The sequence below is a fragment of the Lytechinus variegatus genome, chromosome 10 (genome assembly GCF_018143015.1).
Source record: "Lytechinus variegatus isolate NC3 chromosome 10, Lvar_3.0, whole genome shotgun sequence".
Taxonomy (NCBI): domain Eukaryota; kingdom Metazoa; phylum Echinodermata; class Echinoidea; order Temnopleuroida; family Toxopneustidae; genus Lytechinus; species Lytechinus variegatus.
This window is the reverse complement of record NC_054749.1, coordinates 3,040,222-3,066,067: the sequence shown is the minus strand read 5'-3', so window position 1 is coordinate 3,066,067 and position 25,846 is coordinate 3,040,222. Positions and strand designations below refer to the sequence as shown.

Sequence of the window (25,846 nt, the reverse complement as noted above, 5' to 3'; positions counted from 1 at the left end):
ATCATAGACTTTCAAGGTGCATAAGCCCCCCCCCCCCCCCCCCCTATTGGTGCTGCAAAGAAAAGGGAAAAAAGTTAAAGAAAGGGACGGGGCCGGGGGGGGGAGAGAAAAAGAAGGAAAAAGAGAAAAAAAAGATGAAAAAAGAGGAGGAAGAGCCAGAGTTATCAATAGACATAACTCTGGGAAGAGCTAGTGAATAAAATGAGGCCGGGGCCGGAAGACTTGGAAAAAAAATTAAAATTATGTTACTCTCGCATAGCATGATTAAATTATTAAAATATCAAGTCTTGAAGTCAATATACAAAACATATTTCAGCTTCGACATCGAGCTTCCATTATTTTGTTTGACTTATAATTTAATTTTCAAAAAGTGATCTGTAAAATATCCGTTTTATTGACTCAGTATCAAAATTTTAGCTCGCGTATTTGTCAAGTATAGCTCTTCGCGTGTATCTTCACAATATCCCGTTTCAGGTTTGATTGTCAAAACCTTTCAGCTACTAGCGCTACACGCTCACATATATATGCCTCTATAATACTAAGTAATTTTATAAAATGCTTAAAATCCCCTTTTTATGACAGTTAAAAAAATCGGCCTCCGATTTGCGCTCGCATACTTTGATTGATAAACTTACCAGTGCATCCTATATATTCATAATTACAAAAAAGTGCTTAAAATTAAAGTTCAGTTTTCAGGCCTTATTATTAACAAATTTTACGCTGTCATTAGGCAAAATGATAACATGTCAATAAATTCCTAATTTTTTTTTTCAGAAAGGGAAATCGACAAGTTTTATCTCGCACTTAGGAGGAATAGGAAGATAGTCATCATTTTTCATAATTATGACAAAATGTCCTCATGAAATGCCTCAGTCCTATATAGGGGTTCCTAGTCAAAATCACTTCATCATTTATTAGGTGCGATCCATATCCACTTCACAATTTTCCTATACACAGTGCTTGAATTAGTGACACTTTTTGAGATCGGAATATCAAATGTTTTCAGCCGGCACGCTTCGCGCTCGAATCATTGATATTCATGATTGTACTCATAATGCTCAGATACTATATAAATCAATCTAAAATACGCGCACGTGTTTATTGAGATACCCAGCTTGTTCTACATGCTTGAATTAATAATTTTATCCAGTTTCAGATTTTTAAATATCAACAATTTTCTCCTCACGCTTAATTTGCACAACCAATTACTCATCCTTTTCATGATTTACAAAACATGAATTAAAATCATAGTTCCCTTTCCCTAGTTGTTTTTTTTGCAATTTCGTACCTTAATTGCATGTTCACTGCATGGCCAGGAAAAGTTAGTTTTGCAAGAAATGGCCATGCTACCTAGCCCCCCCCCCGCACCCTCCGTCTGAGCCATGTAGGTCAATCACTAAGAGGATCATATTCCTCTTCATGTCGCTTTACCTTCAAGACCTTACCACCTTTATTTTAATTTTTTTCTGATGATATACAGTTCGCCTTATGTAGTATGAGTTGATGTTATTCTCAAAATTTTAACTGGCACTTTTCAGACCGGTTTTGAACGAAAATATTTTCCTCGTAGGAAAGTGAAAAATGAAGTGGGGGCACCACGGGATGTGGAGGGGGGGGGGTGGACTTGCCACCCACTCATCAAACCGTTGCCCCCCCCCCCTCCCTTCCCCAGTTGCCGCAACAGAAAGTTAGAAAGTTGATAAAAAAATGACTGTTCATTTTTTAAATATATTTGTAAGTAAATAATATTAAAGGTCAATTCCACCCCAAAGGAAAACTGATTTGAATTAATAAAGAAAAACAAACATGTATAACGCTGAAAATTTCATCAAAATCGGATGTTATGACACTTACTTTAAATTTCGCTTATTTTTCACAAAACAGTTATCATGGTTATAAATCACAACACAATGATATGCAAATGAGAGAGTCGACCCTCTTCTTTTTAAACACAAAATGTTAAAACAGTTGTATTTCCACAAATAAATTCCACAAATCAAATTTCATTTCATGCTAAAGAAATAGTTAGTGGATGATGTCATCATTTCCTCACAGAGGCGTCGATCCTGGGGGGAGGGGCGATCGCCCCACCAACGAAAATATTGGGGGGCAGACATATCGTTTTCCCCCCAATAATTCCGGATGTGCAAAAATAAAATAAGATTGTACACAAAAATCGGCAAGCGAGATTGAAATACATAACTCGGTCTTTATTTAGAATCGTGCTCACAATTTCCGTTTTTTTCAGAGTGGTATGTAAAATTTTAGCTCGCGCTTCGCGCTCGCATCATTTCTTTAGCAAAAAAACCCCCATACTTTTCCTGAATAATATAGGTGAATAGAATTTCCCGTTTTCAGGTCTAAACCTCAAAAGAACTCCCGCTTCGATTAGCAACCATCTTTTGTTGGATATATATCCTGTTCTTAGTATTAAAAAGTCCATTAAAACTGTCAATTTTCAGATCGAAATATCAAAATTTAAAGCTCGCGCTTCACGCTTGCATCTATTGTTCTTTTAGATACCCATATCTTAATCATTGTTACCAAAAATGCTTAGAATTTCAAGCTTTCAGGTCAGAATATAAAGAAATTTCAGCTCGCTCTTGGCCCTCGCATTATCTGTGTAGTGATTTCTCCTCATGAGTTACTACAAACAGCTCGCATTATAATTTGTTGGTGGGATATGTGTCTCTTTTTCATGAGTCATATGCATTACCTATATTTTGTCACATCTGTAATCAACATGCGGAATATGATACTTACATACATATATTTATATTTAGGCCTATATGTGTGTGTGGGTGAGTTATGTGATCAAGCGCATTTGGAACGTTGATTCATGATTTTACTCCCTCACCCATCTGAAAAATGGATCGACGCCCTTATCTCCTCATGCTGATCAGCAAATGTCAAATGTTTTATAAAATTAAGCGAAACTATAAAATGTCATGACTTCATATTTTTTCATTGGATTTTGATGAAATTTTCAGTGTAATGCATGCTTGTTTGATTTTTCTCTTTCTATTTAACCCAATTTTCTGATGGGCTGGACCCAACAAAAAGTTGATTGAATAAAAAGAGAAAAATCCAACCAGCACAACACTGAAAATTTCATCAAAATCGCATGTAAAATGAAAAAGTTATATTTTAAAGTTTCGCTTATTAAAATTCTCAAAACAGTTATATGCACATTCTGGTCGATATGAAAATGAGGAGACTGGTTACGTCATCCACTCATTATTTCTTTTGTATATTATTAAATGAAAAATGAAACAACGATTAATTCCTCTCTGAACATGTAAAATTTATAGCATTGTTTACTGCTATATGGTTCAGTCAAGTTGGTCCTTATATTGTCAAATCTGTAAAAAAAAATGAAATATTGTATAATAAACACGAAAGAAATAGTCAGTGATGGACATCATCGACCAACTCATTTGCATGTCATGTAGGTTATGCGAATCACTATATTTGTGAAAAATAAGCAAAACTTTAAAATGCCATAACTTATTTTACATCCGATATTGATGAAATTTTCAGTGTTATGCTAGATTGATCTTTCTTTATTTATTCAAATCAACATTTTCCGGCGTGGACTTGAATAAAAGGAATAGGCTTAGATTGATTTTAGGCCCACCGGCATCACTTTTGTAAAGAATGAGTACGTGTTCATTACCGAAGGCAGGCTTAATCTGATCTGAATTGTTTTCTACAGTCTAATAAAATTCACATAGTGTTGTTCTAGTTCTATTTTATAGTTTTTGAGCAATTTTTATTTAGCAAAGGTACGTGAAGCCTGCGTGTTCTTCTCAATTATTTTAATTCTTCTTATTGAATTTTGCACAGTGGTCACGTACTACAGTTCGATTCCCGTTCCCATTGTATACAGGCCTGGTATAGATAACCTTTTTCTTTTATAGACTATTAGTGAACACACTAACTGGTAGTCCCGCTCATCCATCACTCGATTTCTCAATAACGTCTCTGGAATTAGATTATTGTTTCTTGATCAGATACTTTTCTGCCGAACATCAGAGAAGAATATTTCAAAGTGGCAAGAGAATAGTAGATCTTAATAGTTTACTCAGGATCATGCAGGCCTACGCCTGATTCGGCAAATTAAACAATGACATTCTGTCGCATGGGTTATGTCAATTTGATCCAGAAAAGCAAGCATTTCAGTTTGAAATGACAAGTTTAACTTTACTCAGAATAATAGGCCTTTCATAGAAGAGGATAAAACCTCCCACTAATTCAAAATGTAGCCTATATACTAAAACTTATACTTTAGGGCTAGTTGCCCTATTTTATTTATTGCATGGCATTAAAACATGTGCCAAATCGAGATCCCAGTGATCTAATTTTTCCCCTATTTATTTCAAACTTTCACCATTCTATGATTTATTCAACGCCAACCAAAATCAATAACACGCGACATCATATAAAATCTTCATATCCCGGGGGGGCCACTTACATTGACGAGTGGATACCATGCGCGACCAAAAAAACACGTAAAAAGGATGTCTTTTTCACGATAGGGCACGTTACGTACGTAACGTGATAAGGGTGTCAAAAACACAAAAATAATGAAAAAAGGGTATCTATTTCACTAGGAAAATTACGTGTTTAGGGTCGATTTTGCGGGGATGATGAAACAAAAATAAAATGTTTTATAGAGGATGTCCTTTTTGCCCCAACACTACGTGTTTAGAGTCCGATTTGCGCGAGGTGTAGAAGGTGGGGTCGAACTAAACCAAATAAGGTAAAGCCGACGACCGAAGGACCCGTAACAATAAAACATTCCTATACTTGTTTAGGGGTTCATTTCGGGGAATATTTGCCAAGAGTATCGTTTTGTTTCCAATACTTGTTAAGAGTAGGGTTTCACACGTCAGTACTTGTTAAGGGGTGCATTTTCAGAATATGGAAATTACGTGTTTAGGGTGCTTTTCGAGACCCAATGGTCGCGCATGGTATCCACTCGTGAATGGAACTGGCCCCTCCGGGCTTCATATCAACAAGCAATACGGCATCGGGATAAATATTTTTTGCGTGGTGAAAAATAATTAGCGCCAATATATTTTAGCACGGGCCGCTAGTAGTGCGGTAATTTTTACACATTCGGAAGTACCGGTATAGCACACACACACATTGAGCGTGTTACACCGGCGCCTGGTCCGTCCTGCTGAAAACAACTGTTGAAAACTGGCCTAAAACTAGGGGAAAACACTCAATCATGGACGAAGATGATAGAAAATCAGGTAGGCGTTAGTAAGAGTGATGTAAAAAGCTTGGAATCTTTTCATTTTCATTTCCTAATACGATAGACGAAATACAAACATGACGGCCATGCCAGCCAGCCGGTTTGCGTCGCGTTCATCATGACATGTGTGTGTGCTTGCCTTTGTAAATTGTGCATTTGTGGTGCGCTAGTGCATGTGCTGTGTGTGGATTAGATCATTAGGCAACCGTGTGTGTGTGTACTGTCATTAGGCCCTCAAGTTCTGGCTTCAACACAGCCAGGGCCCAGGCACAACTCCTTGTAAAGAACACAGAGATGCCAAGTTCAAAGACCAGCTATGCGTGAGATTTTCTGTGAATCTGAGTGAGATCACAGACATTGTGTACAAAGTATATGGGGATAGGCTGTGATAGTTGCGTGAGACAGAGATTTGTCATTTGAGGGGATGAACAAGAGTCCAAAATGCGTGAGTCTCGCGCATAATGCGTGAGTCTCGCGCATAATGCGTGAGACTTGGTAGCTCTGAGAACACGATAAAAAAATGGCATCCACAAAGAAAAATATTATAACTTGAAATTTTACCAAGATTTTGTGGCATTATCGTGATATTGGGAACCACCGTTCACTTCATACAGCAGCGCTTTTATTCAGTCACACGCACGGTTCCCTATTTCCACCTCCATTCACTTTGTACACGAGTGCGCGTACACAAATCTACGAGCAGACGAGTGGTTCCCAAAACCACGATTTGGCCGATTTTGTTATATGTGCTGGTCAGAAATGGTGCTAAAAATAAAATAAATGCAGTTTTGCACCAGCGCCCGCCGAATACAAGCAAATTTCCCCACCAGAACTTCAGAAACTGTTTATTATGTGACAAATGAAATGTCAACAATTCCCTCAATCACATTTCAATATGCCACCGCCTTTCCAAATATCGTGATCGGAACTACTGTATTTTGGCTTTGATCTCGACGTCATTGTTCAGATTCTCAGACATCGGCTCGCTTCACCATGTCCATGTTCACTTGGCTTCCCTGTAAATAATGTAAATTTGATATCGACTGAATTAAATTAGCGACCAAATCATGCAAACAACTGGTGAGCTGCTGCAGGCAAATCTAGCTTGGGTTGCTAACTTCAGTCCATATAAAGATTATGAATAAGCCAGGACAGGCGAAGTGATTTCTTACAGAGAATTAGAACAATGCCGTTGAGATCGCAGCCGAAAATACGACAGTATGACAATACACCACACCGTAGCCTGTAGTATTTCCAGAAGAAAAAGAAGAAGAAAATGCAGCTTTTCCCTATTGCGATATTCAAAAAGTGATGGATTTATTAACCTTGAAATGGATTGAGAATGAGATACTTTGTATGACATTTGCAAACAATTACTTGTGGGGAAATCTGCTCAAAGTCATCCGATGCGCAACTGCATTCGCGCCCATGAAATTTGGATTGTCCCAGTTTGATGTTACAGGGACTGGCTCCTTTTCCAAATATTTCTCTACTACTGCAAGAAATCTAGGGAAGTTCATTCACTTGCCAAGTGCCGACACCAATTGATTGCGCTAGTCAATGACATATACTATTATCAGGTTTCATAAGAAGGTTAATATTGGAAGACAGGGCTTTAGAATCTAATGTCATGAATCAATTACAAGTGTCAGATGTGTGTGATGCCACGTTCTAAAACTACAGTTAGTAATACAAGGCCATTGTAAGACCTACTCTGGAATATTGCAACTCTGCATGGGCTCCTGTCTACAAATGAGATGAAGATCTACTTCAAAAGGAACAACAAAGAGCAACCAGACTTCTGCCTCGTCTCTGTCATTCTAGACTATCCTGAAAGGCTGAAGACTTTAAAACTACCTTCTCTATCATATAGAAGACAGAGCTGAACTGATCGAAATATACAAAATTTCAAAAGGACTTGATCAAATTGACCAACTTGTTGTTTGAGATTGATGTTCATGGTAGAACCAGAGGTATGAAATGAAAAAAACACAGATGCAAATTGCAAATAAGGCAAACAGCCAGGCAATTGAAATAATGCAGTGTTTGATTGCCTGGCATAGTGATCAGCCCATAGACGTGGCGCATGTGTTTATATTATTATTAAACACACAAATTTAATTACTTCAAGATTATGGACGGTAATTTTCAAATGAATTTGTCTTTATCCCAATCAGACCGAAGGAGAAGGAGTCGCAGTCGAGATCGTGACCGAGACAGAGATAGGAGAAGCAGAAGCAAAGATAAAAGAAGTCGAAGCAGAGAAAGGAGGAGAAGGAGTAGAAGCAAAAGTAGATCACGGTCAGGGAGCAGAGATAGAGACAGGGACAGAAGAGATAGGCGGCGGAGGAGGTTCGTAAAATCCAACCCTTCTACAATGTAATGAAAAAATATGTATGAAAGGAGAAGATAAGAAGAAGAAGAAATGGGGAAAGTTTTGAAAGAAATTGTACAAGAAATAAAGAAAAAAAAGGCTGTTTGGAAGTTCAGATCACAGACTTATGTAAAGTACTTGTATGCAAATCTCAATTGGCAATTGGGTAAGTAGTTTGTTACAAGTGGTTTGAAACTGTTCTAAAATCTCATTTACTTAATAGCAGGGTTGGGCTCAGTTACTAGGTACAGTGTAATTGATCAATTGCGTAATTCATTACATATTTTTGAGTAATTGTATTTGAAATTTCGAAAGGAAAAGTAATTGTAATTATAATTGAAAAAAGTAATTGACATCAATTACTTTTAATTACATTCAATAATGCTTTGAAAATAATCCTTGACAGTCTCCCAGAGACAGGGAAAAAAGTTAATCATGTGTTATCATTTGATTCTTGATTATGTCACATGCTATTGCCTTCCGCTCTGTAGTCGTTCACCTCGTGATAGGAAGAGGAGAAGGAAGCCTAACAAGTATTGGGATGTGCCGCCAGCAGGATTTGAACATGTTTCTCCAATGCAGTACAAAGCCATGCAAGGTGAGTCTATTGATCAGAAAATGGTCTCTGGGCCCAGTCTTACAAAGAGTTACGATTGATCCGATCAATCTCAAATCTATGGAAATCCATTAGTGTCATAATTTTTTCTTTTGGAAATTTGCTCATTGTCTTTTGAAAGCAAAGAGAAGCATATTAAATTGTCAAGAAAACAGTGAATGTATGAATATACGACTCTTTTCTAGAAAATATTTTGAAAAACCATGTAATTTAGATGTTGACGATTAGATCGAATCGGATCAATCGCAACTCTTTGTAAGATGGGCCCCTGGTTTAAAATGATTGGTCTCCCACCCTCCTCTTTCTCTCACCCTCTCTCTTTATGTCCCGTCTTTCCATTTCTCTCCTTATCTCTCCCCATTCCCCTGCTATTTTCAAATGTGAATATGCATAGAATTTCTTCAGAAGAAGTGTATGATGTAAACTTTGCTTCCTAGGAGAAAATAATGGTAGTTTAGGGTAATAATTTGTCATACAAGTGTTGTTAATGTTATCTTTGTTTTAGGGCTGAGATTATATTATGTACATATACAAGGGGGTGATATGGGAGAAGGTGAAATGCCTGTTAATAAGGTGTACATTTGTGGGTTTTTTTTTTGGGGGGGGGGGTGGTCAACAGAGGGGCGATTAATGAAAGATATCAGCACTAACTAAATTATCAGCTCTGACGATTTCAGTAAGATCCTTCATTTCTGATTGGCTGAGTGAGAAGCACCGGTCTGTCAGTTACCATGGTTAAATGACGACTTATCAGTTCTGAAAAGCTTCATGAAATGGTGCCCAGAAGTTTCCTATAATGAATGATAATGAATACATGTATTTTTTTTCCCTTGAATCAGCTGGTCAGATCCCCCCTGCAGTTGCACCCCAGCCCATTATCCCCGAGGCTCCCATGCCCGCTGCCATCCCTCCAGCAGCAGCAGCATCTGTGGCTGCTGCAGTGGCTGCAGCTACCCCTGCTGTCCCCGTAGTGGGCAGTCAGATGACCAGACAAGCAAGGAGGCTGTATGTTGGAAACATTCCTTTTGGAGTCACAGAGGTAAATCCTGACTAGTACCAGAGTTGCCTAGTGTCTCTTATCGTCCTGAAGACTCACTAATTTTGTGTAGATTTTTACCAACCCATTAGATATTTCTATGATATGAACTTGCTATTAGGGAAATACAGTAGTATCGTATTGCCCTGAGTCGTGATGAGATGATCGTGGCTCTAGTAAGGGAAATATGCTATCTCATGCAAATTAAAGCTAGTCAATATGATTACCTATAGCTTTGTAATGTGTATAATTCAAGCTGTTATTTATAGAAATTTATGGGTCAATTCATTTATTTGGATAACCTGATTTCAGGTTATCATTTAGAAGACTGCCAAAGAACTTTGGTGTAAGTTGTTTCTGTACGCACTTCATACATTTGATCAGCTGCAATATGGATATTTATTATGGACTGATAATTTAATTTTGCGAAGGAGGGGTGTATGAATATTATTGTCACTAACCACAGAGCTGAGTCCTTATTGATTAATTTTGATGTATTTATGTGTCAAGTAAGAACCTGTATCTAAAATGTCCCATTTAGTTAATGATCATCAATAACATGCAATTTTAATATGAGTGTATGTTATCTTGCAGGATGCTATGGTGGATTTCTTCAATGCCAAGATGCACAGTGCTGGACTATCACAAGCACCAGGACCCCCGGTCCTAGCTGTGCAGGTCAACCATGATAAAAACTTTGCTTTCCTTGAGGTAAATGCTCTTGATATATCATGTTTTATCTAGCAATCCTCACATATTATGTTAAGTTCTTTAAATCGTTGCAAATCGTAAATTGTTCTGATAGGCAAAGAAGAAACTTGTCATCGAAGATAGAGAATGTCCCCCTTTTGAATACCTTTTTAGATGAATCATTTGACAAAAATCTCTTAAGATTTTTTTCAAAATGCAATATTTCAGGGTAGGGTATTTCATTCTAAAAATCTTAATTTTGTATTCTCGTCTTTATTGTTTTATTGTATGATTGCTTTTTTCTTTGCAATCAATGTTTTATGTCTTTGTAATTTCACTTTTATGTACATTTCAACCTGCCTTGTGGGTGTTTCATAAAGTTGTTTGTAAGATACGAAGGACTACGCACGACTCATGATCCTTTCTTGTGCTGAGTGATATATCCCTATATCAGAGTTGCTAATTTTCCGGATTTTTCCGGAATTCCGGATTTTTTCCTTTGCTGAAAAATATTCCGGGAAAAAAAATCGATTGTCAAAGTGAAATCCGTAAAAATTTCCCCTCCAAATCTTGTCACGGAGTTCGCTACGGAGAGCGCAATTTCAATTTTGGATGGCCAATTTGCGCAGACGGAAAATTATTAGCGTTGTGCGCAGCATGAAGTTTAGCTGGTAGTGTACTTGCACGGTACGCGCGAGCAATACATTGTAGCAGTTGCAAACGCCGCTCTATACCCTGCAGGGATACGGGTGTCAGCGCTATCCCAGTCGGGCGATCGCCCGGTAGAACCGCTCGAAGCACGGCCCGGTGTGGCTGCAATTGCCTGCTGCTGCGTGAGTGATTGGTTGTCTGCCGCGGGATTTCAGCTGAAAACCTATTTGCTACCATGAAATATGTGTTCTCTGGTGCGTATTCATCAATTCATATGTGTGAACTATCCATCATTTTGATAGAAATTGTGATTTATGGATTTTCAATAGTATAGGATTGTCTTGTTGATGTTGACATACACCCGTCCCGAGTCGTACCCATTGGCCGCAGCATATTAACCCGCAGCAGGTTAACCCGTACCGTAATGAGTACGGGTTACATGATTTTTTTTGTTTTTGAGCACCTTTCTTGCCTATGATATGAAGTTTATTATGTCATTAATTATTTGTTATGTACTACTGTAGATTAATGATTTCAGCCCTCTAAAGAATAAGAAAACGTTCCAGCTTCAGGGGGCTTCGCCCTTGACCCCGCCAGGGGCCCTGGGCGGGCCCCTGGACCCCGGCCTGGGTTTTCAGGATTTTTTTGAGCTATCAGTTAGCATCTCTGCTATATAACGAACAATTTTATGATACACCCACCTGGTTTTGCTTGTTACTCTTTCATTATTTCACTTTGCTCATTTGTATACTGCTTTTCTTTGAAGTAAAGAAATGATTACAATCAAAATGAACTCTTCATTATGCCTTCCTAATCAGTCAGTTAGTATATCCCTGTTGAACAGGGGTGGCCGAATTCACACCACTCTTTCAGCAATCGCCCTCCCACCTCTATGCATGATTCTATCTCCAATCCAACCATTTTATTCTCAATCTCATCTTGCTTTGAATCATTGTATGGTAGAGGTAACGTGGATAAGTCACCAGGCTAAGAACCACAAGGTCAGGGTTCGAATCCCAGTGCAGCGCTTGTATCTTTTGGCAAGGCATTTATCTACATTTGCCACTCTACACCCAGGTGTAATAAACGGGTACGCAGTAGAAGGAAATTCCTTGAATGCTTGAGCTCTTAGGGCGCTGAGCGAAAGCTTGGGCAATAACAACTTTATCATGTTAAGTGGCTCCTGGTCCCCTAGATACAGTATATTGGATAACCAGGCGCCACATTGTTGGAACTAGGAGCCATAAAGAAAAATGAAAATGCAGACGGTTCAAATTTGTGTTAAGCAGTGGCTCCCCTGGGTAACGATGAAGTTATAAATAATAAACCTATTCCTTAATCGTATCCCTGTTCCTATTCCTTAGTTCCGTTCCGTGGAAGAAACTACCCAGGCGATGGCCTTTGATGGGATCCTGTTCCAGAACCAAGCCCTGAAGATCCGTCGACCCAAAGACTACCAGGCCATCCCAGGCATGTCGGCTACACCTACTGTACATGTACCTGGTGAGCTTTTGTTCTTTCATTTTTTCCTACAAAGCTATAGGATAGGGAGTGTATAATGTATGGTGAACCTCAATTATTTCTCGGATTTCATCTCGTCATTCAGGTATTGGGGATAAAACACGAATTCTTGTAGACCTCTCATTCCATCAGAACCTAATTCTACTCTTGTTAAAGTTAACTCATTCCTCTCATGATTTATGATGATTGCTTATTTAATTATATTAGTCATAGGTCATGTTGATTCGAATCAGTGATAGGTCAATACGCCATCACGTGACCATGGCTGCGAGGATCGCATTTGTTATATTCTAGGTTTTGACGTCACCTCAGGGAATATACCGCGTTGTATTTTCAATTGCGGCGTTATATCCACTAAGGTGACGTCACTCGCTGCATACAAGTTGCGCAACAAGGTAGTTGATGTACGCGCTAGTGTTAACGCGTCGATTGCATGAAGAACGCGCTTAATGTATTTAAAAAAAAAACTATTATGACGTAGATGGATCAGAGCAGTAGCAAGAATTTCGGGTTTGAGCCGGATAATGAATACAATTTCTGATGGCGAATCCACATATACTATATAATATAACAGATATTGCCTGGTCTATCGTTTTAATAAATAACATTTCAACTCCCCTCCGAAGCTATATTTTTTCCCTCGGGATAATATTTTCCCTCAGCGCTGCGCGCTTCGGGCAAAATATATTCCCTTGGGAAAAATATAACTCCGTCGGGGAGAGGAAATGTTATATTCAAACTCTAGGTAGGCAATATCTGTATAATGTCTGTCAGGTAGTCTCCAGTCACAGACCCTAATTGAAACTTTTATCAATAAGTAGGTCTTCACACAAGACTAGCACAAATGAAGTTGCTGTTGCAATTTCATAGAATGAGAGGGACGTTGTGGTGCACGTTTTCAGACAACTTTCCTGGGGTGAAGGATTGATAGTTTATCTTTTAAAGGTTAAGTAACCAAACCCTGGACTAATGAAAGTAAATCTCTTTTACATCCTTGTGGTAGGTGTTGTGTCTACTGTCGTCCAGGATTCGCCAAACAAGATCTTCATTGGAGGTTTACCAAACTACTTGAACGATGACCAGGTAAGAAACTTAACAGAATAATTCAATTTTTTTTACACTGCTTAAGCTTGGTATCTTTCCCATTGGGTAACATAGCAACAGCAACTACAAACAAAAGTCTTAAAAGATGACATTTATTAGCAAGGTTTACTGTTGCATTTGCTCCCGTTTTTTTCTCCCTTTTCTTTTTCGATTTGTTTCCCTTATGGAGATCGGGAGCCATGAGAAATAGCTGGAATTGAACAAGCCATCGGTGGAATCGGGGCCGAGGATATATCTTTTCTTCCATTTCTTTCCCAAACAAATATTTATTTTTATTATTATTTACTAGGAATCATCTAAGAATTTCAAATCTTTTTGTGTACCATCATTGCATTGTATGAAATCAAGCCATGTTCCAGGCTTTAGCAAGCACTTTGTCTACAGAGCGTATCAACATTTTCAGAGTATGTAGAGATCTAAAGGTGCATCGCTGAGTTCTTAACATCCTTGCACTTCAAGCAACAAAAAGTTAAAGAAAAATCATCATTACATGCAGGTGGAGACAGATACAGTAGGAACAAGGGGCTAAATATAATAGCAAATTGCATTTGAAGCAATTTTTCTGTGTAACATTATATTAATGATTTCATAAAATAATTAAGGAACCTCCTATGAGATACAAATGAATTTATGATTTTGAGATTTTTTTTCACCAACGAAACAAGCTGGAATCCATATTACGTTTAGTTTAAGGTCACCCCCCTCATGTGGTTGAAATGCGGTAGTCATCTACTTAATAGGGGAAGAGAGAGACAGAGAGAGAGAGTGGGGATCTAAAGATGGGTTCATCAGAAAGGCTGGTAAGGTTTTAGGGAGATGCATGTACAGAGAAGAGATCATTGGAGAAGAGAGAGTGAATTAGAGGGGGGGGGGGGGGTAAGGGATTGGGGAAGGGGCAAAATAGAATCATGCAAGGAATAGAAGCCATCCATGAGTAAAATGTAAGTTATTGTTGGGTCATGATATTCTGCCTCTTTATATCCGTGAGACTGATCTCCGCAACAGCCATGATGAATGTTGTCGTTGGTTTGCGAGATGATGCCAAAGCACTCTTCGATTGCTTCTATCACTGTGGATAGCAAGGCCACTACATGGAAAATCCATAAGAATTCATTGTATTCAGCTGAAGCTAGGTGTTTTCTTTCCCAATTTTAAGTCTTAGTTTTCCAGTCTTAAATGAAGCTTCTTCAAGGATCGTTTGTTGATGGTCGTCCTGACTTCGATCTAGTGAGTGATTTGTACGCGCAGATATTTTTCCACATTTTTTCTCCCATTTCTTCCCTTTTACTTTTTCAGCAGCTCGCATCATATTTATTTCCCTTTTTATTGCTCTTTTTCCCTAAACAGGCTAAAAATAAATTATGTCAGAATCATTCAAACATAAGTTTTCTCCCTATTCTTGTTGTGGCATGTATTTTTACACCGATGGAGATATTCCAATGCTTATTGTGTATTTGTGTATCATCTTGATATTACATAATATACTGTTGCAACATATCACATGTTCAGTAAGGTAAAAAAATGACCATCTCTGTAAATCAACAAGAAAGGAAAAAAATATATATTGATAAAACCTAAATTTTTCTTTCCCTTTTCTATTAACTTTGCTCAATTTTACTAAATGTTTTATATTTTGGGTTAAATAAGGCATTACTAGTTACCAGCTAAATTAAATCATGACATGGTAGGGTTGATAAAAAAAATAGAAGTCTAGACATGCAATCACTTTATTTCATTAAATATTTAACAGTTCTTTCTTTTATTTCTTCCCGTTTCTTCCATTTTTTCTCCATTTTCTCTCCTTTATTATTGAAATGGGAAAGATCTTTGGGGGATAAGTGAAGTGGAAATCTTAAGAAATGGAAGATAAACTTCAGAAAGTGAAAAAAAAGCACATTGTGCGAAAGAATTAATTTGGAAGTTTTTACGAGACTGATTTAGTGCTTGCTAATTATGCATTTTTGGATTTGGTCATCGTTGGGTCATTCAAGTCAACAACAACTTGATACGAGCATCTGTCTCCGAAGCCGAGTGGCGCTTTGCGTTTTAGTAATCATCGACACATTTCTCAGGTAACTATGGAGAGATTGGGAATGGCTGGGGGAAATTTGGAACTGAATAAGAGTCGTTGTGATGTTTCTTAAAATGTGTATAGATGCATTCCGGCCTATGGTCCTAGCGAATATGAAGCTGTTGGTGAGCTATGGTGTTGTTCGCAGTTATCTTGCTATAATTATATTGTAGGAGAATTACTAGAAGATGGCTGATTTTTTTTTATAGATATTAGTTTCATCAAATCCCCCCCTTCCATCCCCAAAACATTTTCAGCAGTACAATCACATTGATTTATATCCTGTTTTGGTTGAATGTACTGTGTGGCTGAAAAAGCATTGACATTGTAAGTCATTCAGTTCAGAACCATAGTAGCTAGCTACATGTTAGGCATTTAATATATAATAAGGGCATGATCATTTGTTGTCATTTTGGATAGAAAATGTTCATGGCTAAGAAATGTTTCAAAGGAGAAATTTCTTAGAAGGCTGCTTTCTGCCTACTAGGAAGGCTAAAGGTACAGAATTGAAACTTGTACTGTCCTGTTTGAAGTGAACTGTAGTCTAGTGACAAATGGATTTTGGAAGAGAGAAATAGAGAGAGAGATGGGGAGAGACAGGAGCGGGGAGAGAGCGAGAGAGAAAAAGAGAATGAGAATGAAAGATGGAGATTCGTTTCTCTCCTAGTTTGGTAGACCATTTGGAGATTCATTGACTAAGTAGAGGTAAGTTTGTGTTCTCTTTCATACAAGTTGTAAGTGGATAAAGGTTGCCAATTTTGCCTAAGTTATCTGATACTGATCCTGTCGTACTGAATCACATTTGAATAGAAAAGAAAACATCAAATTCAAAAAGATTTTCTTGCATGATAAGGCATTACCCATATGCCCCTCGTGTTTGTAAGGGAGGGGATACATTTGAAACGGCAAGATGTTTTGTAAATTCAGTTTACATCATCCCATTCTGAATTTTTCTTTTAAAATAACTTCTGTAGTGTGTCGATATACAAAGTAGTGATAGTAATACATATATCTAATACAAGTATTCCTTTATAGGCAAAAATTATATTATTACTTAATGATATACAACTTCTTCTCTCATAAGACTAGTGGGGATTGAATCAAGCACCAATGAGTGCCTCCAGAAGTTACATCTCAAATATTGGAAAGTTGTGTTTACAGATATTATTTGCATCTCATTACTCATAAATTTATTTGTAATTGAAAAGAAAAAAATGAAAAGGAAAATTGAAAAAGAGGCTTAAGCGATAAAATGTAATTCAGTGATTTCTTCTTGTTACAAATTGTCCAAAAAAAAGAAGGTAATTGGTTATATACCAGCTTGGCATTTAACAGCAAAATGCTGTCCTGACGAGTTCCTGCGGGAGTTACCATAAACAGAAACAGAAAGTTCCACTCATTGTGAATAGGGGCTATGAAGTTAGGTAGTGCAAGTTTGCTAAACTGTTCTTATCTCCTTGTCTCCTGATTGCTGTGATGTGCTGCACAGGTCAAGGAACTTTTATCCTCCTTCGGTCCTCTGAAAGCCTTCAACTTGGTGAAAGACAGTGCTACATCGCTCTCTAAGGGATATGCATTCTGTGAATACGTCGATAATGACCGCACCGAGTTGGTAAGTCTATCAGAACATCAGAAACCCGTTTCATAAAGGACTTGCAGAGCTCTGTTGTAACTCTGCCATCATACCAACTACCATGGCAACAGGGCTCAGCAGCCAATCAGAATCAAGGTTGCCATGGTAGTTGCCATGATGGCAAATTTACAAGAGTTGCAATTCCTTTATGAAATGGTCCTGAGATGTAATTTATAAGAGAAAGTGTAGATGTTACTTGCAGTGTATGTAATAAAGTAAAAAATGTTCTTATATATTGTGTGCAATTTAATAATAATAATAGCTATTTTTTATATAGCGCTTTTCCCATATTGGCCTAAAGCACTTTTCCCCATATTATCCCGGTCATCGGATCCTTGCATGCCCTTGCTCTCCACTCTCTGGGGAGCATTCCAACAAGAGTTCCAAGACTCAATTGCTAGGTATACTACATTGGATTTCGCATCCTACCGGGTACCCTTTTAATACCTCGGTCGAGAGTGGCAAAGTGTGGATTAACGCCTTGCCAAAGGACGCTAGACCGCGGTGGGATTCGAACACACGACCCTCTGTTTTCAAGGCGAGAGTCAGAACCACTACTCCACGGCTCTTCCACATTAATCATTTATTTGATTTATTATTCAACTGATTATTTGATTGATTTACTTGTTAATCAATTCATTTCCCTTTTTATCAATTTTTTATCGATCGCTTCTTACAGGCTATTGCTGGACTGAATGGTATGCAGCTTGGTGAAAAGAAGTTGATTGTTCAGAGAGCAAGCGTTGGTGCCAAGAATGCAATGAACCAGGTACACTTGTTTATAATAATAATAATAACGGTATATTTACCCAGGGTAGCCACTTCAGTTCCGAAAACTGTTCATGATTACTATAATCTTCTTCTTTCAGGATAGGTGTGAAATAATTTTTCTGTTGATATACTGAAGGTACAGTGGAAAACATTTTCAATTTCTTGAGAAAATGAAATTTTATTTTTAATTTTAATTCACAATACATGGGAAGCTGCTTGCAGCATATGACGTCACAAATCAAAAAAAATAAAATTCTAATAACTTAAAATCTTTGATAGATTTTTATCAACCTTCACAATTTTCACAATGAACTTTTTGTCAGGGTGAACTTCCACTTGAAGTTAATCCTTGGTATGGTTTGTTATTCCTTCCCTCTTGAATCATGCATGTCTTGTGTCACAGGGTCAACAAGTCCAGATCAACATCCCTGGTTTATCCCTACCTGGTACTACAGGACCAAACACAGAGATCCTCTGCCTCATGAACATGGTTACTCCAGACGAACTCAAAGATGATGACGAATATGAAGGTAAATTGATTTTTTTTACCCTTTTAAGAATGTCGAGTACATTGATAGAACTTAATGATTGGTGATGATGATGATGGGGGTATTGATTATGATGATGGTTGTGGTGGTTGTGATGATGACGACGATGGAGGAGGAGGAGGATGTTGCCAGTTATGATAGTGGTGTTAAAGATGGTGTGATGATGATGAATGTAACAATGGCAAGAAAAACAGGATGATAAATTCGTGATGATGATAATTATAACCATACCAATCGACTTTTCAAATTTTCTTATCCAGATATTGTGCAAGATGTGAGGGAGGAATGCCAGAAGTATGGCCAAGTTCGTAGTCTTGAGATCCCACGTCCCATTAATGGCTTAGATATCCCCGGTTGCGGAAAGGTAATTGTAACATCAATGATAACAATATAATAATATAGGATTTGTATTGCGCACGTATCCACCTTGCTAGGTGCTCAAGGCGCTCCTATATTACCTGGGCTTAGCTAGTCTTCCGATTCTGGTGCGCACAGCTTTTTGAGGAATTACTTCCTGCCGGTACCCATTTACCTCACCTGAGTCGAGTGCAGCACAGTGTGGTTAAATTTCTTGCTGAAGGAAAACACGGCATGGCTAGGATTTGTACTCTCGACCCTCTGAAAGGCAAGAGTCAGAACCACTAGACCACAACGTTCCCTCTCCATCAAGAAGATGGAGAGGTGTGATCAGTGATTTTGGTATACAATGTAGGGGGAAAGGAGTGACCATCCCCTATGAATTTCTTTTCCAAGAATTGTAAAAAAAAAAAAGAAAGAGGGTACAAAGGAGGAAGCTAGAAATAAAAAGAAGATTATTAGAAAGGTCACTGAAAAAAAAAAAAATCCTGGCACCATTAATGTATGTGATCACCTTGAAACATGTTCCATTCTTTTATTTGTGCCTTTGTTTTCAAGTAATTCTTGTTTTGGTAATTCCATATGCTGAAGCACTTTTATGCAGTATCAGTAAGTTATATCCAATCTCTCAATGTACTCTAGTGACAAAATGGATGAAGAGTATGAAATGTATTACTAATCATTTAAGAAGAGGGCATCGGCTTTACAAGATCAAGATTGCGTCAGTGGAAACATTGAGCTTTCAAACATTTGTTGTGTGACTCTATGCAGCAGTTGTGAATGTGTGCAAATCCATTTTAATGTTAGACCAAATGTGAAACCACTTTTACTATTCCTGACACCATTCACTCTGTTGTCTGATTATTTAAACCATGTACCAGTATGTGAAATTTGTCAAAATCAAGTACATAGAGAGATGAATTTTGCAAAGTTTATTTGACATTTATGTATAGTAGCTTTAGAAAAATGATATGAATTTTTATTGATGGTATTTGTTTTAATTCTTACAGATCTTTGTTGAATTCATGACTGTTATGGATGCCCAGGCGGCTCAGAGAGCCCTCGCTGGTCGGAAGTTTGCCAACCGCACCGTTGTAACATCCTTCTATGACAACGATAAGTACCACAGAAGAGAATTTTAAGATTTGTTTTTGCACGCTGGATCACTCGATGAATGTAATACTCGATTATTGGATGAACACACATCGTTGGAAAACTAATATGTATTTATTGTTGCGTACTGTTTAGTACACAGATTTCAGTGTTAAGGCCTGTTTGGTGACCCCTTTCAATTTTTTAATTGATACAAGAAGGGGTTTTAAAGCTGTAGCAAAATAAAAATGGATATAACCATGATACTGTAAACTCTCACACCTTTTCTGTAGAATTTCATCATTATGTTTAATAAACACTGGATGCATACTTGTCAATATTGTAGTTCATACATGTATTCTGTAATACGTACATTGTGTTGCATATTACTTTAAACTTTGATGTGAAACATTATTAATCAGTCATTTGCAAGCATTACTAACCGAAATGTTGGTGGCATTCATTGCGTTTTCATGGCGGGGGACAATTTTATCAACAAAGTAGCTTTACTTTGTGGGGAATATTTATTGCATGCTTTATTCCTTGAAAACTACATATTATTTGCTATTCACTGATTGCAATTTTAACGGTATTAGGCTATTTACTTTTAGGTGGAATTCACAGTGAATTATAATGTACATATTAGTGGTGGTTTTCAATACCCAATGTTGCAATGGAATGTTCAAATGGAATTTTTCACTTAAACACTTTATATACTAGTAGTAGAATGTAAAATTGTCAGTGATGAGGGGTTACATGAAGATCTTATTTCCACTAATTGCTTTGAAATCCTAGATTTCAAACATCAATTTCTGTTACAGCGTTGGATTAGAAGTGGAATATCCCTTGAATTTGAATCATTAGTCCTTATATCTTATTCTTGAAGCTTGAGAGGTTTGCATTGTTTTAGCAATCAACTTTACATTGTGAATAGGGTTATTGAAGTTTGAACAAGGACTACAGTATTTCCACCTTACACATTGCATGAAAAATATTGTAATCTCCTATGTTTTATGTTGCTGAGACATAGAGAAATATTGATTTTTTGAACCAGTTTGGGATGTGAATGATTAATGATTAGCTCTTTATTCAATTAATAAATGATTAATTTTATAACCAATTGACTTATCTTTAATCATCTCTCTGATACAATAGAGCTAATGATTAAGTACTTTCCTGCGACCATCTTTCTCACGTAATAATATTGATTGTTCCTTTGTTGACCTCTTGCTCCTAAGCACTCGTTGCATTTGCTCTAGGATCTCGAACAAAAGAAATTTAATGTATGTACTATTTTACATGTTCATGATTGATTCGCTGTGTCTTCTTTCCCTGCTTAATTTATTTCATGTCACTTTGAGGTTTGATAGGAATATTTATTTTCTCTAATCCAAAGATTTTTTTTCTTCCAAAATATCTATATTAACCCCCTTCCCAATGTTTGAAGGAGATACAGGAAGCTGCGTATGGTTGGGTGAAGGTTTATCCACTACAGATCTCTTGGATCAAATTACTTCATCAGTTTCTATTGAATGCTTCACATTAATGTTGCTCTTTCAGTAAGAATGTGCAAGACATGTTATTTTAGTGTGTTTGAACCATATTGCTACAAAAATAGGAATGGCATATTATGTTATTGCCATTATATTCCTTACCAAAGGACGTTGGAATAAGGTGGGGGTATTAATCACTTTCAGTGATATTTCTAGTAATTACTAGGTATTCTCATGAGTACTTGTATATTACCCAGGCTTTGTCTGCATGCCATTCACCAAAATAATGTCTATGGGATATTTTTTTTCGGGTTTCATTTTCACCGAACAATGAGAGTAAGCATTACATAGCATACCCTCTGGTTGGAAAAATGTAATGATGTTAATGTGAATTTGTGTCTATTAAAGCTTCGCCCCTGAGAAATTAGTATCGGAAGTACAAGTTATTATGTACAATGGATTGCAAATATTAAGAAACATGGCCTACTTCGGACAACAAATTTAGGCCTAAATCTGCAAATGATAGTTTCTTGTAAGTTATACCTCGGTCACGTTTGCTCTACGGCGGCCGTACAGCGAGCCGAAAACGGCCGTTTTATTCATTGTTATTCAAACCAACTATATTTAGCTGGTACAAAAAATGTTAAAACAGCTGTTTTCGTCTCACCGAACGGCCACCGTAGAACAAATGTGACCAAGGTATTACAGGCCCTAGAAGTTCACTGAATAAGATGTAATTTCTCACAATGCTAATTGAAGTGAAAATCATATGTTTGCTCATTCAAAATCAATTCACTCATTTGTCAAGATGTAATGTTGAAAGCAAGAAGCTGCATGTTTCTGCAAAGTTTATGTATGCCTAAAATCAATTTCTGTAATTTTTTGTTTCATTCAACATATTTTGATTTGTTCTTGAGTGGTTTCTATTACTGAATGTTTTTTCCAAATAAATGCTTTGTAGTCCAATGCAGTTTCAATGTTTTTTTCTCTCTTTTCTTCATGTTTGTATAATCATGTTTTAAAATACTGAAGAGTGTCTGGCTTTGGTTGTATTACAATTTATTTCATCATCGTTTAAATTGTCCAAGGAGGAGCTGAGTTGACATAAATTTCGAGATTAATTGCGATTAAAGGGGGAGTGAACTGTGTGTGGTCTCTCATTGACTGTGTGTTATGAATACATAGTCTTAAAATATACGTTTTCAGATATAGACTAATACTACAGAGAATAAATTGACCTATAATTGTATTTGCATAGAGAATCTGAAATGTTATGAGAGGGAAAGTAACTGTTTTGCCACTTGGTAACATGATAATTGTGGTTTAAGTGTATTCAGTAGTTAATTAGCATGTTATTCAAGTGGGTCTATATTAATAGACTATACTAGCATTATGGGTCAGGAAACTGGCCAGGTATGAATAGTTGAGGACTCGAGATGGCGCTTTTGGGTTGTATCTGCTTTAAAGTGAAGATTTTATGTGATTGCCTGTTTTGGAGGGGATAAACTACGTGATTCAGGTTATTATGTCAGCTGTTTTTCTCATATGTGCTACTCCGTAAGCTCGTACAGAGAAAGGTTTCAAAATCGGGGGGAAAAGGAAATACTTTTCACTCTTATCATTAAAAAGGAAATAAAAAGGAAATATTTGAGGTATAACTTGGATGGGCAAATCATAGAAAAAATATAATTGAAAGAATGATGACTTATTAAAGGTCCATAGTGTTGAGACAATGCAAGAGCATGGTTTTCACCATTTAATGAAGGGGGAGGGGGTATGACAATGTGTAAAAAGAAGAAAAACATGAAAATATTTTTGAATTACAAGCAAGCCCATGTGGAATTGCCTTAGATCTGTCTGAGTCCTGGGATAGAGATGGCCGAAGTAAAACGGAAAAGAAAGGGTGTTCTAATAAGATGGAAGTAAAAGGAGGGGGTGTGAGGAACAGACAGGATGACAGAGGAAAAGTCTTGACGCCATAATACTATGAACTTTTTGCGTCTCCAGAGAAGTATGGCATACATGTCTCATAATTATTTGCGTCGTCCCTGTTTTTCCCCACTTATGTAAAAATTATAGGGGGTGCTAAAAAGTGTAAGTCGTTTTCTGGAAAACAAAAAAAAAACAACAACAAATTAATCAGCTGACAAGTGGAAAAACTAACATAGCTCTGTAGCCTATAAGCTTTCGACTGATATAGGCCTCGGCCTACACTTTGTTAATTTGACCATGGACCCTTCTCTTCGAATGGGGTTTTAAGTCAGATGGGCGTCAGCTTTCATGGGGGAGAGGCAGTGGCGTACCTAGGATTTTCCCAGGGGGGGGGCAAAAAAGTCCGCAAAAAAATTGACAAAGGATTTCGTACCAGAAAAAAAATTGACGAGCCAAAAAAAGTCTTCAAGCTCGTCAGGGGGGCAATAAAGGTCTTCAAGCTCGTCACGGGGGGGGGGGGGGCAGGGATACGTCCTTTCATTGGTTATGACTCGTCAAATGGCAGACTGCCCCCCCTCCGTATGTACGCTAGTGGGGAGAGGATATTATGTGCTAACCACAAACTTTGTAAAAAGCTTTGAAAATATTTGCAGCTGAGGCATCTGTTGGGGTTGGCGAACTCAGTGTACCAGCGAGAAATTCCTCGGCCAAACACTCTCGGGCAACTGTCAGGCCGTGGGAAGTGAGATAAATTTAAATTAGACAATAACTCTGTGCTACCTATGTGAAGCCAAATATGTCAAAAATATGTATAGATTGTAAGTTTCTTATGCTTACTGTGCTCTTTCCTAATCTTTCAGAAATCTTCGAGATTTATTTGGAGAGTCGAGGGAGCTCTACTATTACTGTATTAGGTATTTCTGCAACTATTGGCTACCCATACTAGACTGCCGGATAGACTGACAACTACAGACTACACCCGATTATACATGTAGAATGCGGACCAATGACTTTAACATTCAATCCTTGGACCCCATGAATGAACAGTGGATGTCTATTGGACAGAGTTTAACTTGATGTCTTTCCGATTTCACTATCTTCATGTATATTTGGTATATATATTTATGTAAGTTTGTTTCTTGTTAATGTATATTTTGATTTCATATGTTCTTATGAACACTTCTTCAAAATACAAACATTATGAAGACGATTCCCAGTAACAATGCATTACGTCTACTAGTCATAAATCTCGTTCAACGCTGGTGATTTACATCGCAATAATGTCAAATCCCCCATGAAAACAAACGATAATCTTCCTATATACAGTGCGTCCCAAAAAAAACTATACACTTTTGAAATGGCTGCCAAATAAAAAATGTAGCACTTTGGGGGAAAAGACTTATAGATATGGAAAGCCAATAAAGTCAACTTTCAAATGACACCAAAAAGTTGGAAAATTATTCATGCTTGAGCGAGCACTGCCCACTGAAACAGAGGGTATGCAAATTAGGGTGGGCTGGAATTAGCCTTCCAATTTCTTTCAGATGTTTTGTTTGGTACTTGCAAAGTTGAAGGTTATTTGGTGAGTTAAAGATCAGATGTTATCAGTTTGTTGTTTGTGAAAATTTCATACGTTATTAAATTGAAATTTAATGCATGAGTGATCATGAATTGCAATTTTTAGTGCAGCTTTATCATGTGGATCATGTGGATCTTAACAATGTGTTCATGACAGTCAGGAGAAGAGGGGGTAATATGACTTAGGTAGGTGAAGTAAGTTGATGGGCTTAAGGTCAACAGAACATTTAGCAACCCCTCCCTCCATCTCTACCCCCTCCCCCCACTTCTCTCCTCCTGGGAGACTAAGCTTGGCTAGGCTTGAGAGGTTAGTCCTTTGGAACTTACAAAGCTAAGGGTGTTCTGCTACTCATGAGTGAGATAAGTTTTGGTTTTAATAGGCAAATTTCATGAATTACTCAATTGAAATGTACTGCATGAGTGAACAGGAATGCAATTTTAGTGTAGCATATTCATCTTGTGGACATCAGAAGTGTGTTCATGAGAGTCAGAGTAATGTGATGGTACATGTACCTGTTACAAGCAAGAGGGCGAGGTATGCTAAGACTTGGTTAAAAGGGCATTCCTCTTCTTTTTGTCCTTTTACAAATTAAAAGTCATAGGTACCCTCCCCTCTTCACCTCCATTTTCCAGCCCCCCCCCTCTCTCTCTCTGTCTCATCTCCCGGATTGTAGCCTTTTCAAAACTTAACTGCCAAGTGACCGGTGGCTGATGGTCAGTTTGAATGATTGCCAAAAAAAATTAATGATTATGATGATTAATGAAATAATTTATTGGAAAAAAATGAATGTTTTATTGATCACATTGCACATTGAATGAGTTAATTTACTGATAAATTGTTGATTGAATGATTGATAGGAAAAAGTTGATGCCCTAATTCAGAATTAATCATTAAACCAACATTCTGCTCTGGACTTCACGCGTACATAAGAATAGCCATCAGTCTCTCAACAGGAGGGGAGGGTGGGAAAGAGGGAGGGGGCGGGGCTGAATGTTCTGTTGACCCTTATTCCATCAACCTACTTCTCCCACTTAAGCCCTATCTCACCCCCTATTCTCCCGACTGGCCGACTCCCATGAACACATTGCTGAGATCGCCATGATAAAGTTGAAATG

General features: G+C 37.6%; 1 protein-coding gene across 1 annotated transcript; it reads left to right on the top strand.

Moving 5' to 3' along the window:
- The first annotated feature begins 5,123 nt into the window (after positions 1 to 5,123).
- LOC121422387 (splicing factor U2AF 50 kDa subunit-like) lies at positions 5,124 to 22,190 on the top strand. The gene is made up of 13 exons (XM_041617394.1): positions 5,124 to 5,261; positions 7,441 to 7,615; positions 8,129 to 8,235; positions 9,093 to 9,292; positions 9,884 to 10,000; positions 11,995 to 12,133; positions 13,155 to 13,234; positions 16,816 to 16,938; positions 17,639 to 17,728; positions 18,134 to 18,260; positions 18,539 to 18,642; positions 19,646 to 19,824; positions 19,891 to 22,190. The coding sequence occupies exons 1-12, from the start codon at positions 5,237 to 5,239 to the stop codon at positions 19,775 to 19,777; spliced, it is 1,419 nt and encodes a 472-aa protein (XP_041473328.1). The 5' UTR covers positions 5,124 to 5,236; the 3' UTR covers positions 19,778 to 19,824; positions 19,891 to 22,190.
- The last annotated feature ends 3,656 nt before the right edge of the window (positions 22,191 to 25,846 follow it).